We start from the raw sequence: 14498 nt of genomic DNA, 5'->3' as shown, positions 1-14498 counted from the left end.
CTGTACACACACAGCTCCTCTCTCCCTCTACAGTGAACTACATCAGTCACAAACTACACTGTACACACACAGCTCCTCTCTCCCTCTACAGTGAACTACATCAGTCACAAACTACACTGTACACACACAGCTCCTCTCTCCCTCTACAGTGAACTACATCAGTCACAAACTACACTGTACACGCACAGCTCCTCTCTCCCTCTACAGTGAACTACATCAGTCATAAACTACACTGTACACGCACAGCTCCTCTCTCCCTCTACAGTGAACTACATCAGTTACAAACTACACTGTACACACCCAGCTCCTCTCTCCCTCTACAGTGAACTACATCAGTCACAAACTACACTGTACACACACAGCTCCTCACTCCCTCTACAGTGAACTACATCAGTCACAAACTACACTGTACAAACACAGCTTCTCGCTCTCTCTACAGTGAACTACATCAGTCATAAACTACACTGTACACACACAGCTCCTCTCTCCCTCTACAGTGAACTACATCAGTCATAAACTACACTGTACACGCACAGCTTCTCTCTCCCTCTACAGTGAACTACATCAGTCACAAACTACACTGTACACACACAGCTCCTCACTCCCTCTACAGTGAACTACATCAGTCACAAACTACACTGTACACACACAGCTCCTCACTTCCTCTACAGTGAACTACATCAGTCACAAACTACACTGTACACACACAGCTCCTCACTTCCTCTACAGTGAACTACATCAGTCACAAACTACACTGTACACGCACAGCTCCTCACTCCCTCTACAGTGAACTACATCAGTCATAAACTACACTGTACACGCACAGCTCCTCTCTCCCTCTACAGTGAACTACATCAGTCATAAACTACACTGTACACACACAGCTCCTCGCTCCCTCTACAGTGAACTACATCAGTCACAAACTACACTGTACACACACAGCTCCTCGCTCCCTCTACAGTGAACTACATCAGTCACAAACTACACTGTACACGCACAGCTCCTCTCTCCCTCTACAGTGAACTACATCAGTCACAAACTACACTGTACAAACACAGCTCCTCACTCCCTCTACAGTGAACTACATCAGTCACAAACTACACTGTACAAACACAGCTCCTCACTCCCTCTACAGTGAACTACATCAGTCACAAACTACACTGTACAAACACAGCTCCTCTCTCCCTCTACAGTGAACTACATCAGTCATAAACTACACTGTACACACACAGCTCCTCGCTCCCTCTACAGTGAACTACATCAGTCACAAACTACACTGTACACACACAGCTCCTCGCTCCCTCTACAGTGAACTACATCAGTCACAAACTACACTGTACACGCACAGCTCCTCTCTCCCTCTACAGTGAACTACATCAGTCACAAACTACACTGTACAAACACAGCTCCTCACTCCCTCTACAGTGAACTACATCAGTCACAAACTACACTGTACAAACACAGCTCCACGCTCCCTCTACAGTGAACTACATCAGTCATAAACTACACTGTACAAACACAGCTCCTCACTCCCTCTACAGTGAACTACATCAGTCACAAACTACACTGTACAAACACAGCTCCACGCTCCCTCTACAGTGAACTACATCAGTCATAAACTACACTGTACAAACACAGCTCCTCGCTCCCTCTACAGTGAACTACATCAGTCATAAACTACACTGTACACGCGCAGACAGCACTAGAGTTCAGATTCACACAGATGAATAAATAGAAATGATGTGTGTTAGAGATCCACTACATAGGGAGGATGGAGCAGTTTGGGACTAAACCAGTGTTTCTCTCGTGCCGTGGTGTTTTGAGGTCACTCGTTAAGTTACTATGGCCCCCTACTGGACTGACATGAGAATGCAGCAATTTTTGTGTTTGTCTGGACGGATATATTTTCAAAAGTGTTTGTGGAGTGTAAATCTGATGCTGCTGTGGCTCACTGCACCCTGTGCCGGCTGCTCCCTGGCTTCTCCCCATTGTCCGCCGCTGATGTCTTCACCCCAGGAAGTAGCCGGATGTAGCGCTTTCTCTTTAGACGTAATCATGGGAAATAAGGTTAATTTTAGGGTCTTGGATAGAAGAGACCAGCATCTGAGTAATAAACATCAGGTTCTTCATGTCATACAGCATCTGAGAAGACCATTTTCACCAGAACACATCATCACCCCTGCCCTGGGTGTGCTTAACACGGATAATAATATTTAGGGTTATTTACTCCTAAAATCCCTTGATTTTCCTTAAAAATGAAAGTGAATTTCAGCCACTGAACGGCTCAATGGAGCAATCCACAGCCTGGTTCCAGTCCACTGCACATTTACTCAGTGTAAACCTTTGGAGGATTAATGAATGGTAGATTTGACTGGAGGACACTCTGCTCTTCGGGGAGTTTTGAGAGAAGTGTCAGACAGTGTCCTCCAGTTACATTACACTTCCTCTGTGTTTTCTCCAGGGGTCTGTGGCACACATCTGTTCCTCTACGTTTTATATCGATGGGTGCTGGGTCTGCGTTGGCTTCATATATTGGGATTTGGATCTTTGAACTTATCTTTTGGACAAACAAACATCAAGAACTTTCTAAAAGTACATACAGTATCTCCCTCTTCTCCACAGTGGAACACAGTTCTGTTTCTTAACCCCCGAGCCCCACAGCAGTGTTCTCCCCTTGTATAAACAGCCCTGTTCAGAACGCCCGCTTTCAGCACCTGTTCCTTTAAATGATAATGAGCCGCTCGCTGTTCACCCCGACCCCGAGCGCACAGCAGTGAGGAGCGAGGAGCAGAAGCTCTGGTTTTTAGCCGTTTTCACTCTGTTCTCTTTCTTCTCCGTTTTTACTCAGTGCTCTTATTTCTCCGCGCTCGTTGTGTCTGTTTTGCTGAGTTTAACCTCGTCTTCGCGCTCTCACATAAACACGGCTCCAGCGCTGTGATTGGACAGACTCAGACGAGGGGGCGGAGCCATTCTAAAGTCTCTGCACTTGACGTCAGAAATGGAGCAAAATCAGAACGACTCGTTTTATCCCGTGTTTTCAGACTTAGGCAGCGCACAGAAAACTTGTTTCACAGTGTGTGGGTTGGTGGGCTCCAGATTGATATTAGGTGTATTATATTTAGGTTTCATCTGACCGTTCCTAAGCCACAGTACCACACAATACATATTTTAAAGTGAGATGCTGACATTTAAAGTGGTGTAGTGTGTGCTCAGCTAAACTCAAAACTTGACTCTCTATTTTCTCTCTTCCTCCAAAGAGCCTAATTAACTGCAGCAGTCAGATAATGAGCTGCAGGAGCTGACGGGTGTCTGAGGGGGGTGTGTGTGTGTGTGTGTGTGTGTGTGTGTGTGTGTGTGTGTGTGAGAGAGAGAGCGAGAGGACAAGCAGCTTTACTTTTAGTACACACCTACACTCATCTATCTCCCTGTTTTCTGTCTTCTTCTTGCTCTCCAGTTTTCTCTCTCCCCCCACCACTGTCTCCTCAGTGGGTCTGTGTCTCTCTGATGCTTCTCCACACTTAACATCTCCCTTTACCCCCACTTCTCTCTCTCTCTCGGGATCCTCCGGTCATTCAATCCTCTATCTCTTGTCCCAAAGCTCTGACAGGGAGCTCCAAGAGGCCTCATTAAAGCTCTCCCTCATTCTCTCACACACACACACACACACACACACACACACACACACACACACACACAAAAGCTCACAAGTGCTGTTCTGACACATGGCATCATTTGTGGCCGTGACTAAGGAGCTTTTTTTTTTCACTAATTTTTAGACCAATCCAAAAGAAGGTACAGACTTTTCTGTCAAAGCTGATGCTCAGATTTATAAGGCATTGTTACAAACAAGGTGGGTGGAGTAAACTTGGAGTGGAGTGAAAAAAACATTTGCATTCAAACATTCATTGCATGTGAACATTTATTTGTTAATCTGGAGCCCACCAACCCACACACTGTGAAACAAGACCCCCTCAGTCTTTTCTGTGCGCTGCCTAAGTCTGAAAACACGGGATAAAACAGGGCGTTCTGATCCTGCTCCGCTTCTGACGTCAAATACAGAGACTTTAGAATGGCCCCGCCCCCTCATTTGAGTCTGTCCAATCACAGCACTGGACCCGAGTTTATGTGAGAGCACAAAGACGAAGTTAAACTCAGCAAAACAGACACAACGAGCGCGGAGAAATAAGAGCACTGAGTAAAAACGGCTAAAAACCAGCGCTCGGGGTCGGGGTGAACAGCGAGCGGCTCATTATCATTTAAAGGAACAGGTGCTGAAAGCGGGCGTTCTGAACAGGGGCTGTTTACACAGGGGGAGAACACTGCTGTGGGGTTTGATGTGAATGTTTAAAAGTGAAATATGGGAAAACGTGTCCCATGTGAAAGCACCCTGCTGTAAATAGGCCCTCGCCAGTCCATAGTTCATGCGTTTTAATTTGAGTGCGTTGGGATGAAGCGAAGATTCTGAGGGGGGGAAAAAAACCCAAAACAAAAACCCCAGCTGTAGTCAGTAAAGGCTGAGCTGTGTGGATACGTCCAGCTCTGCTGTTTGCTGTCAGAGAAAGCTGGCTGTTGGAATCATTAGACTCCATGAGGTCACTTCAGGAGCTGTTTTCTCTTTTCTTCTCTCCTCCTCTTCATCACAGCCTTCACAACCATGCCAGCTGAGCCCTGAGCATGACAGGAGTACAGCAACTGAGGCCTTGTCCACACGTGATATGTGTGTGTGTGTGTGTGTGTGTTAGCTTCTTCTCCACAAGCAAGCAGCGTTTACAGTCACGGAAAAACTGACCTTTTGGAATTTCAGTGTGGTGGTGGTGGTGTTGTTTTGACAGGAGGAGCAGAATTGTTGGCTTTTAACATCGACTGTGAGCGCTGTCGTCATCTTTGTTTACACGTGGAGATTAAGTGCAGTGACGGATACAGCCAGTTTGAGCAGTGCTGACAGGACTTGGTTACTTTTACATTGTGATGTCCTGATTTGCGTGTTTTAATATTGAGCATCTGCCGACACAGAGTCCTGATCCTATACTTAGATTCTCCTAGATATCACTGTTACACAGTACACACCTCAAGTACATTATAGTTATTAAACTCAGCCCACTATCTGCTCAACACTGAATCTCTCACATTATGAAAGAAATTGCCTTCATCCAAAAAATGTTTTATATCAAAGTAAACAGTGTCTTCATAAACGCTCGTAAGAATTGCATCCAGTGCAGCATTGCAGCAGTTAAAATCGAACATTTCAAAACATGTAATAGAATCCCAGTACCACTCTGAATTACTAGAGTTCCCTTCAGTCCTGCAGAGTTACTGCTGCCACTTCAGACTTTTATGAAAACTCTCCAGAGAGCTTTGATTTGAAAAGACAGATACAGGAAGTGGAGACACCAGAGTCGGATCACAACAACAACATTTACAAAGCATGCTGAGTTTTAGAAACATGGGCGCTGGGTGGAATATACACATCGGTCACGACCGGCTCGAGGACGAGGAGGGAATGTGACGTTGCTGCAGAGAGTAAACGGAAGATCGGGATGAAGATGGAGCTCAATAAAACGGGTACAGATCAGTAAAATAGTGCTGTGATCGGCCCTGATACCGATCTTTGAGATCAGATTGGGACATCCCTACTTTTGGCTAAGAATGAAGACCTCAGAGAATGTGCTATGGATTAGGGATGGGCGGTATCTACATTTTTCATACCTTCATACCGTCTGAAAATATTATTATAAGTATTACTGTGGGGAGGGGGTGCTCTGTCAGACTGCACTGAGCCTTATATCTGTGAGCACAAAGTCGAGAGAGTTTAGCGAATCACAGCCCAACAGTGCACACAGACCCCCGATGACGATAAAACACTGTTTCTGAGAGAGAGCAGATTTCAGTGACTGGTGCTGAAGGAACAGAAAAGTTTGGAAATAAGACGGTTCTACACTGTTTAGAAGCACAGCTGGCGCTAACAGGCTCTTGGTTTAGCACACGACAGCAGACTCTTCAGCGAACTGAGGCTCAAAGCACACATATTTAGAGGATAAAGCCATATACCGGTGAGCAGCACAAAGTTGAGTGATATTCGGAGTATTTTATCGGTTTGCAGCTTTCTTCCTCTTCCTTTTTTTTGCCCAAACTCAGCGCTAAACTTACAACTGCGGTGGGCTACAGGGCTTTTCAGACTGTTACATCAGCAGTTAATGAGCTCCCACAGCGCCCCCTCCCTGTGACTCTCCTAATTGCACATGGAAATTTAAAGATACGGAACAGAAATTTGACACACCACACGTCATAAATACTGCCCTCATGTTGAGATACCGTCCATGTCTTTAAATACCGCGGTTCACGGTATTATCTCTATACAGCCCAACCCTACTGTGGATGTCAAACTACTCCAAATACACAGACCAGGCCAGCGGTTCCAGCTCAGTTGGACACTTAGTTGGCAAGAGGGTTTTTGTTGGACAGGGAAATGGCTTTTGTGGTTGAGTGAAGGGCAGATCAGCACATTTTCACTTGCTCCAGTGGACAGGTGTGTGTTTATTTTTTTTGTTTGTTTTAAACGGTTCTTGTGTGAATAATGGTTTTTAAAAATCAAGTGTGTGTATGTGTGTGTGTGGGCTACACATGAATGACCACTCCCTCAGTTTCTTTTAGCTGTGCCCCAAAGCCCCAGGGACCCCATGCCAAATGCTACAAGAGATGTTTCTCATGTGAACTGACTTACACTGACTTAAAAACCACACAGCATTAACCTGAGGAATGTTTTTATTTCTTTTTTTTTTTTTGTTATTATTATTTTCCTGACGTTGTGCTTTAAACTGCCGGCAGGGCTGGGTAGGTGCTAAAGACTGTAATCAGAGCAATGCAAAATAGATAATACACTGGTGTGTTGTTGGTGTCCACTCTGATAAACGCTGAAAATACTGACCTCAGAATAGTGGCGATGGACAAACTATCCACCTCTTCACTTTACGTGAACTTGCTTAAAATGGCAAACCCCAGAACATCCTTAAAAGCAGGACTCCATGTCTATGCCCTATGTGTGTGCCACTGCAGATGTTACGGTGGCAGGAAAACCTCCCTCAGAGCGAGAAGAAGAAACCTCGAGAGGAGCCAGGGCTCTGAAGAGGAACCCATCCTTCTCTGGTCGACACCTGAGCAAAACAAATGAAGAGCAGCGTTTAAACAAAGAGCAGTATCTAAACAAAGAGCAGTAGACTGAAGAATTATAGAGTTACACTGAGAGTGCAGTGATCTATAACACTGTGATCTGAGTGTATTGGGATCTGTGTTAATAAAGTACCCAAGAAAGCTCAATTACAAACCCCTGCAGAGGGCTTTTAATGTGAAATGATGGATGCAGGGAGAGAAGAGAGGAGAGAAAGGTGGGTTAAAGTTGATTAGTTTCATAGCTGAAAGGACATTCACAATATTACGTAAAGCCTGTCGCACTCCGGCTGCATGTTCTCTGTCCAAACGTTTGAATCCGAAAGCATCTGCCCTCGATGCCCACAGGGGCTTTTCGACTCTGAACCCCATATCATTCTGATTGTAATACATTACAACCGTATCGAGACACGAAGCTACAGTAGATCACGGGACTGGAAATTTCCACAGAGAAAGGCCGACAGTCTTTTGGTACAAATCAAATACTAAGGCCAGGTTACCTCAGCTAACTTTATTATGCCAGCCCTGGACAGCTCATATCTCTCAGATCCAAAATTAACAGTCTGTGCAGAGGTCAACTGATCCCAAGTGTGATGAGTGATGCTGTGCTATTTAATTTAGACGAATAGAGTGTAAAAGTGAACTTGACTCTATCGTGTGCCTATCCCTGCCCTTTTCCTGTTCTCCACAGTTGTGTAATGAAAGATTACAGAGACCCCCCTCTCCTTCTGGAGAAGAGAATGTAATGAACCTTTAGGGAACACAACTGGACTCTAACACCACTGCTGTACCTTTTTTAAAGGCAACACTGACCCCAGTGAGTTAAAGCCCTCTCTCAGTGGTCGGTCACTGGGTGTGAAGGTGAGACATTCCAGTTCATGCAGAAAGCTCTTTGAGACATGTGATCGTGGTCAAAAGTAGGTGCTGTCTCATGGTCAGGCAGGGAGCGTAAGCGTCTCTACAAGGGTCAGATCTGAATCTGCTTTAGTAAGTTCCACTCTAGAAAGTCTGAAACTGACGGACTGTCCCACGATTCCAGAGCCCTGAGGAAAAAGGCGTCAGTTATTGTTATCGGTCTGATATTGAACTTTTAGTCAATTTTACATTGATAACGCCTTTTTGTGCCTGCGCATACGCACTGACGCCTGTAACTGCACAACTACGTCTGCACAGGCTCTGGGATTATAGCTCTCCATCACTACGAAGGGTTTTGGTTTTTATTGTTGGTTTGAGGGTAAAACTAATGTGAAGGGTCAGCAGTTCTCAGATCACGGGGTACACACACACACACACACAGCAAAACTAATATAACGTCGTTCAGAATTTATCAGTGAAACACTCTGAAAAATGATTACACACATTCACTCAAACACACTCTGTCCCTCACCCTCTCACTCACTCTCCAAAACAACGGGTGCTGCACTAAACAGCGCCCCTCTAGAAACCATTAACATGGAACCATCAGTAAATCTCTGATACATTTTAAATGAACTACCACTAACAAACTTAAAGATCAAATTAAAAAGTACAGAAATGTACAAAGACTGAAGAAAAGTGTTGTCCTATGGCCACTCATGATTTAATACAAAGTTGTGAAGGTAAAATGATTAATATCAGCTAAACCAAGGTGTTATCGTATCTGCCCCAAAACTTTAATATCAATGTATCCCTAAGGAATAGGTCTTTTATAAGTGTATTTTAGTTGTCATGAGATAAACTTTCATCTTGGGTTATGTAGGGGTTTAACAGGCTTATGTAGGGCTCATGTGGCCTTGTGAACGATTACATACAGCAAAGTGTTACCAAATTCTGTAAATCTGAGTTTAAGCTGCTCTTAAGTCTGTTTTTTGCCTTTTCAAAGCAAGCTCCTGTAAATGATAAAGCTGATGGTTTTCATGCACATGTCAGACTGGACACCAGTGCCACTTAAAAGTGCATTGCTGCTACATGTTCTGATTAGCCTTTAGCACACATCCAGCCCGGCCTGCATGACTAACGCAGTATAAATACGGCAGATGATAATGCTCTGCCAAGATCTGGCGGTAAAGCTTGTTGACACAGGCTTCTCTACAGGATGTTGTTAGCTGTGATGAGCGTGGCGTATAAAACTGAAAGCCCTGGGGGGTGAACGTCTCCGACTGTGTGTCTCGGCCTAATGTAGCCTTGCTGTGCCTGTAAAAGGTCAGATTAACCACTGGTCATAAACACTGAAGCACCTTGTGGTGTGTCAACAAAAAATTAAAGGTCAGGAGGGAAAGTTTTGGAGGCAGTGTTTGCAATCATTGTTTATGCAAAGATCGCAATTCACAGATTTGATTCTCCAGCTCCGTACAGTGAAGTGGTGTCAGCTCTGAGCTTTTTGTTTCTAACAAAGAAATTCAGTGGGCAACCACCATGAACTTTGAGGTCTTCTGGGAACTAAAATAATTCCAGGGGTGTCCAGTAAGTCCTGGGTGTGGATATTATCTACGTTTTATAAAGAAAACACCAACTTTCCATTATTTTTTTATTTTTTTATTTTTTTTGCAGTCGCTACAGAAACTAAACCGTTCTGAGCAACACGAGTTGTGGAAGAGAGAATTTGAGCCTGGCGCTGTGTGAGATGGTGGATTCCAGGACATTAGTCCTCCACCCTACAGCCTGGGCTCAGCCCTGAGGGGATTTCATTTTTTTTATTTATTTATTTTTTTTTTTTGTTTATTCTGTATTTTATGAGACACGCATCCAGGCAAACGTTCTCTTTTCATTTGACTTTTTTCAATTGTAAAATATATTTCGGCTGTAGGCCTATGCATTCTTTCAGGGAAAAGTATAAATATAAAGTAGAGAGAAGGGAAAGTATAATAAAATAAAGTAAATATATATAAATAAAGTTAGCACCATTAGAACAAAAAGGCATTGAAAAAACGGTGAAAATCGGTGATGGTTATTAGTCAATAATTCAGTACTTACGTTTAGCACAAATAAACTATTAATAAATCTAGTCAAAACTGTGTTTCAGTATTAAATGGGTCTGTCAGTGCGTCTTGGACCTCCATCCAGAGGTTTTTGGCTGCTTTATTCCTCATTCCTTTCTATTTTGGAGTAATAACGAATAAAACGAATAGCCCATTTTTTGTCCAAACTCCTGCCGTACAAAAGAGCTGATGTGCTTCTGTTGAAGATCACATACCTGTGAAGGAACAGCACTGTCCTCTTCAATCCACAGCTGAGGGGTGTTCACTGCCACAGATGGAATGAGGAAAACATTCTGTTGTACAAAAGTTTAAAGCTAACATGCTTCTCTTTATTTTCAGACAAACAAAGGAGATGAACTGTCCAGAATCATTCAGAGGATGCTGGGAAATTACGAAGATGGGAACAGCTCTCAGTTTAGCCAGTTTGACGGGGTGACCAAGGACCGACCTCCTGTGTCGTCTCACGCACGTTCCTGGCATCCTGCACACATGGAGAACAGTGATCTCTCATTCCAGAATGCAACAAATTACAGTACCGGCCAATCAGGACATCATCTTGGACAGCCCTCGAAGAAGTACCCGGCTCTAGACGGCCTCACGGAGCCTCCTGCAGAAAGCCAGCAGAGGAATATTGACGGCTGGCCGGATATGAGAGACTACGCCACTTTACCAGCTGTTCTTCCGGACCTTTCCCCACCAGCCGAACCCTTGTCCCCGTTACATTCCAGCGAGTCCAGTGACTCGGATCAGGACATGGACGAAAACGACCACTCTGTTTCTCGGGAGCACAACGGTTCCCCAAGTAGAACTGAGCCTTTACATCACACTGAGGTCCCTAAAGAAGTTCCACAGTCGACTGTAGAAGCACCGCCACTGGCTTCCCAAACCTTCCCCCTTACCCTGTCATCCAAACCCAACCTGGCCAACTCCGGGAAGCCCACGGCTTTGGTCCGGCCCAATCCTGTTGGCGTGGGTTCTGACGGACCGGAGCAGGTCACCAGCGAGTCTCCGGACCTCAAACCCTCGCCAGATGACTTTCACAGGCAGTCTTACGAGAGCTTGCCCGAGCTGAAGAACGGCAGCAAGCCCAGTCTTCCTCCGCTGAAGATGCCCCCGCAGTCGGTGGAGGTGAGTGATTTTGTATATTCCTAGATCTTCCCAGAGCCCTCAGGGCTGTTACTGGGGAGGTAAACCATGCAGTTGGGCGGCACGATGGTGCGGCAGGTAGTGTCTCTGTCCCGCTCCGGGGGACTGTCTGTGAGGAGTGTGGTGTGTTCTCTCTGTGTCTGCGTGGGTTTCCTCCGGGTGACTGTCTGTGAGGAGTGTGGTGTGTTCTCCCTGTGTCTGCGTGGGTTTCCTCCGGTTGACTGTCTGTGAGGAGTGTGGTGTGTTCTCTCTGTGTCTGCGTGGGTTTCCTCCGGGTGACTGTCTGTGAGGAGTGTGGTGTGTTCTCTCTGTGTCTGCGTGGGCTTCCTCCGGGTGACTGTCTGTGAGGAGTGTGGTGTGTTCTCTCTGTGTCTGCGTGGGCTTCCTCCGGGTGACTGTCTGTGAGGAGTGTGGTGTGTTCTCTCTGTGTCTGTGTGGGTTTCCTCCGGGTGACTGTCTGTGAGGAGTGTGGTGTGTTCTCTCTGTGTCTGCGTGGGCTTCCTCCGGGTGACTGTCTGTGAGGAGTGTGGAGTGTTCTCTCTGTGTCTGCGTGGGCTTCCTCCGGGTGACTGTCTGACTGAGAGTGTTCACAGAATGAAAAATCCAGTTTGGAGTTTGACTAAGTTACTATTCAAACTGTATCAGCATTACAACAAGTCTTAAAATACAACTAGAGACTTAAAATGTCAGTTCACAGTTGAGTGAGGGAGACAGAGCGAGAGGTATAGAGAGGTGTATATATAGTTAGAGAGAAATGGATAGATAGAAACAGATATAGATGCCAAAAATCAGGTAGAGAGAGAGACAAAAATGGATAGATAGAAATATAGCTTCATAGAGAGACAGACAGACTTAGGTGTAGCACTGACTCTGGAGCTGTAGATATTACAGTTTGTTATCTCTTGTCTTTTTTGTGTGTAGTTGCTTTGAAGTTTTAATCAACAGCAGCACGTCAGTTGCTCAGACTTTATTGTTGTATTGGAGAATAGACCGTGCTGTACACTCTTGATACTCTCAAGTGTTCTAGTCTCCGTTCTGAGAACTCCGTGTGTCTACTTTTGTTATTTGAAATTGCCAGCTGTGTGAAAATTGCACTGTGGATGAACCAACAGAAGTGGTCACGTTTTTTTCTTCTGTAAACAAACCATTGTTTGCAGATGTGGTGTTTTTCCTCTGGGCAGTGTGGCACGGTTCAGACTCCTCTGTTATTCTTAGTGTTTTGTGGGATTTCAAGAGACTCCACTCACTTTCACGCTCTTCTGTGATGGGAAATTCACACACGCTTGAACAGTGTGAGGGTAAGTAACAGAAGCGTGCTGTACTGCACTGTCCAGGAGAAAATGGACATCAGGTTTTGCCAGAAATAATCATATTTGAGCTGGACGTTCACCCGACGCTCATTAGGCTGGAACTAATCAACGGAACAAAAACTCTTGCGTCACGCAGACCGTGTGAAAGCTGTACGGTGCTTGCTGAACTCTATATGAACTCTGAGAAACAGTTTTAATGATAACATGCTTTTTAATCACCCTGTAATCCATGAATTGGTTTATGCTGTCCAATCAGATCTGGCCTGACCCTTAGAAATGTAAAATAGTGACAGGATTAGAGTTCCGATACCACTCAACTAGGACCTCCCCCGATACAGAAGCATGACTGCAACCTAAGAGAGAAATGCATGGCAAACTAAGTGTAGAACAAAGCTTGGGTCTGTGCTGAGAAAAAAACATTCATGAAATTGAGAAAATTCAGGATGTTTTAAATGCAGTATCAATGTTATCGAATACTGCACAAAGTGAGGAGTCTTCAGGTTACGTTTGGCAACGGTGAGGGACTGCACGTCTAGGACAAGTGAGAGACAATGAGGGACCCAACCGTCTGGCCGGTGAAGGGACCCCGCAGTCTGGCTGGGGAAGGGACCCTGCAGTTGAGCCGGTGAAGGGCTGGTGAAGGGACCTCGCAGATGGGCTGGTGAAGGGACCTCGCAGTCGGGCCCGTGAAGAGACCCCGCAGTCGGGCCAGAGAAGTCACATTCCGGCTGGTGAAGGGACCCCACAGTCGGGCCGGTGAAGAGACCGCGCAGTCGGGCCGGTGAAGAGACCGCGCAGTCGGGCCGGTGAAGAGACCGCGCAGTCGGGCCGGTGAAGAGACCGCGCAGTCGGGCCGGTGAAGAGACCGCGCAGTCGGGCCGGTGAAGAGACCGCGCAGTCGGGCCGGTGAAGAGACCGCGCAGTCGGGCCGGTGAAGAGACCCCGCAGTCGGGCCGGTGAAGAGACCCCGCAGTCGGGCCGGTGAAGAGACCCCGCAGTCGGGCCGGTGAAGAGACCCCGCAGTCGGGCCGGTGAAGAGACCCCGCAGTCGGGCCGGTGAAGAGACCCCGCAGTCGGGCCGGTGAAGAGACCCCGCAGTCGGGCCGGTGAAGGCACATTCGGGCCGGTGAAGAGACCCCGCAGTCGGGCCAGTATAGGGACACAGCTAATTTCAATCAAGTAAGAAATGTTAGTATTTTGTTTGTCCCAGTTCTACCTTACATTTTTAAGTAGACATCGGCAAAATATTAGGGAGGTTTTATGCTTGTTATGAAATAAAGGAACATAAAACTACATTAAATTGAAGTAATATACTAGTGATTATAGATTATTAACAGAGAAAATATTAATATGTGGCTTTCCTTGGTCTCTTGTGCCGCCATCTTGTGGCTGATTCAGAGGTGTTCATAGACATTTGATTGAAGTTTTCCCCTGAAAAATTAGTTTCAAAGGGTCTGTTGCCCTACCACTCTTTCCCAACAAGAGTTGAGGCACCCCACCCCTAGGCAAAACTAAGGGCTAGGGCCAAGTGGTGAGATTGGGTTCACCCATGGAGTGTGTTCATTGCACATGAGCACCAGATCTTTCTGATGCCACGTTGTAGTGCATGTATTATTTGCATGATGCACAGTGCCGTATCAGCCTTTGGACATGAACCACCCCTTCACAGCATTGTTCAAGGCACCCAGCATCATCCAGCCACTGGGAAAGGGCAAGTCCAACCAAGCATTAAGAAATTTGCATATTTCATCCCCATTCATTCTACAGATGAACATTTACATAATTGGATTCCTGTTCCAGCTTCCCCTTCCACTCCCACCCTGGCCTGGACTGCGCTCCGGTCAGAAAGAAATCTCTGCACTTTCACCGGGCCTAATGGCTTAATTAGTCATCAGAGGAGGCACATGTCCACTCGCATGCC

At 45.9% G+C, this 14498-nt stretch overlaps 1 protein-coding gene across 1 annotated transcript in view; it reads left to right on the top strand.

Moving 5' to 3' along the window:
- The window catches only part of aff1 (AF4/FMR2 family, member 1), a 71981-nt gene that overhangs the window by 20896 nt on the left and 36587 nt on the right, over positions 1 to 14498 (top strand). The window contains exon 3 of the mRNA XM_066645525.1: positions 10461 to 11249. Within this exon, the coding sequence (XP_066501622.1) occupies positions 10461 to 11249 (789 nt within the window). The remainder of the gene's footprint in view (positions 1 to 10460; positions 11250 to 14498) is intronic.

The sequence above is a fragment of the Hoplias malabaricus genome, chromosome 15 (assembly GCF_029633855.1).
Source record: "Hoplias malabaricus isolate fHopMal1 chromosome 15, fHopMal1.hap1, whole genome shotgun sequence".
NCBI lineage: Eukaryota > Metazoa > Chordata > Actinopteri > Characiformes > Erythrinidae > Hoplias > Hoplias malabaricus.
The sequence above is the reverse complement of the archived record's forward strand: the minus strand, read 5'-3'. Positions and strand labels throughout refer to the sequence as shown.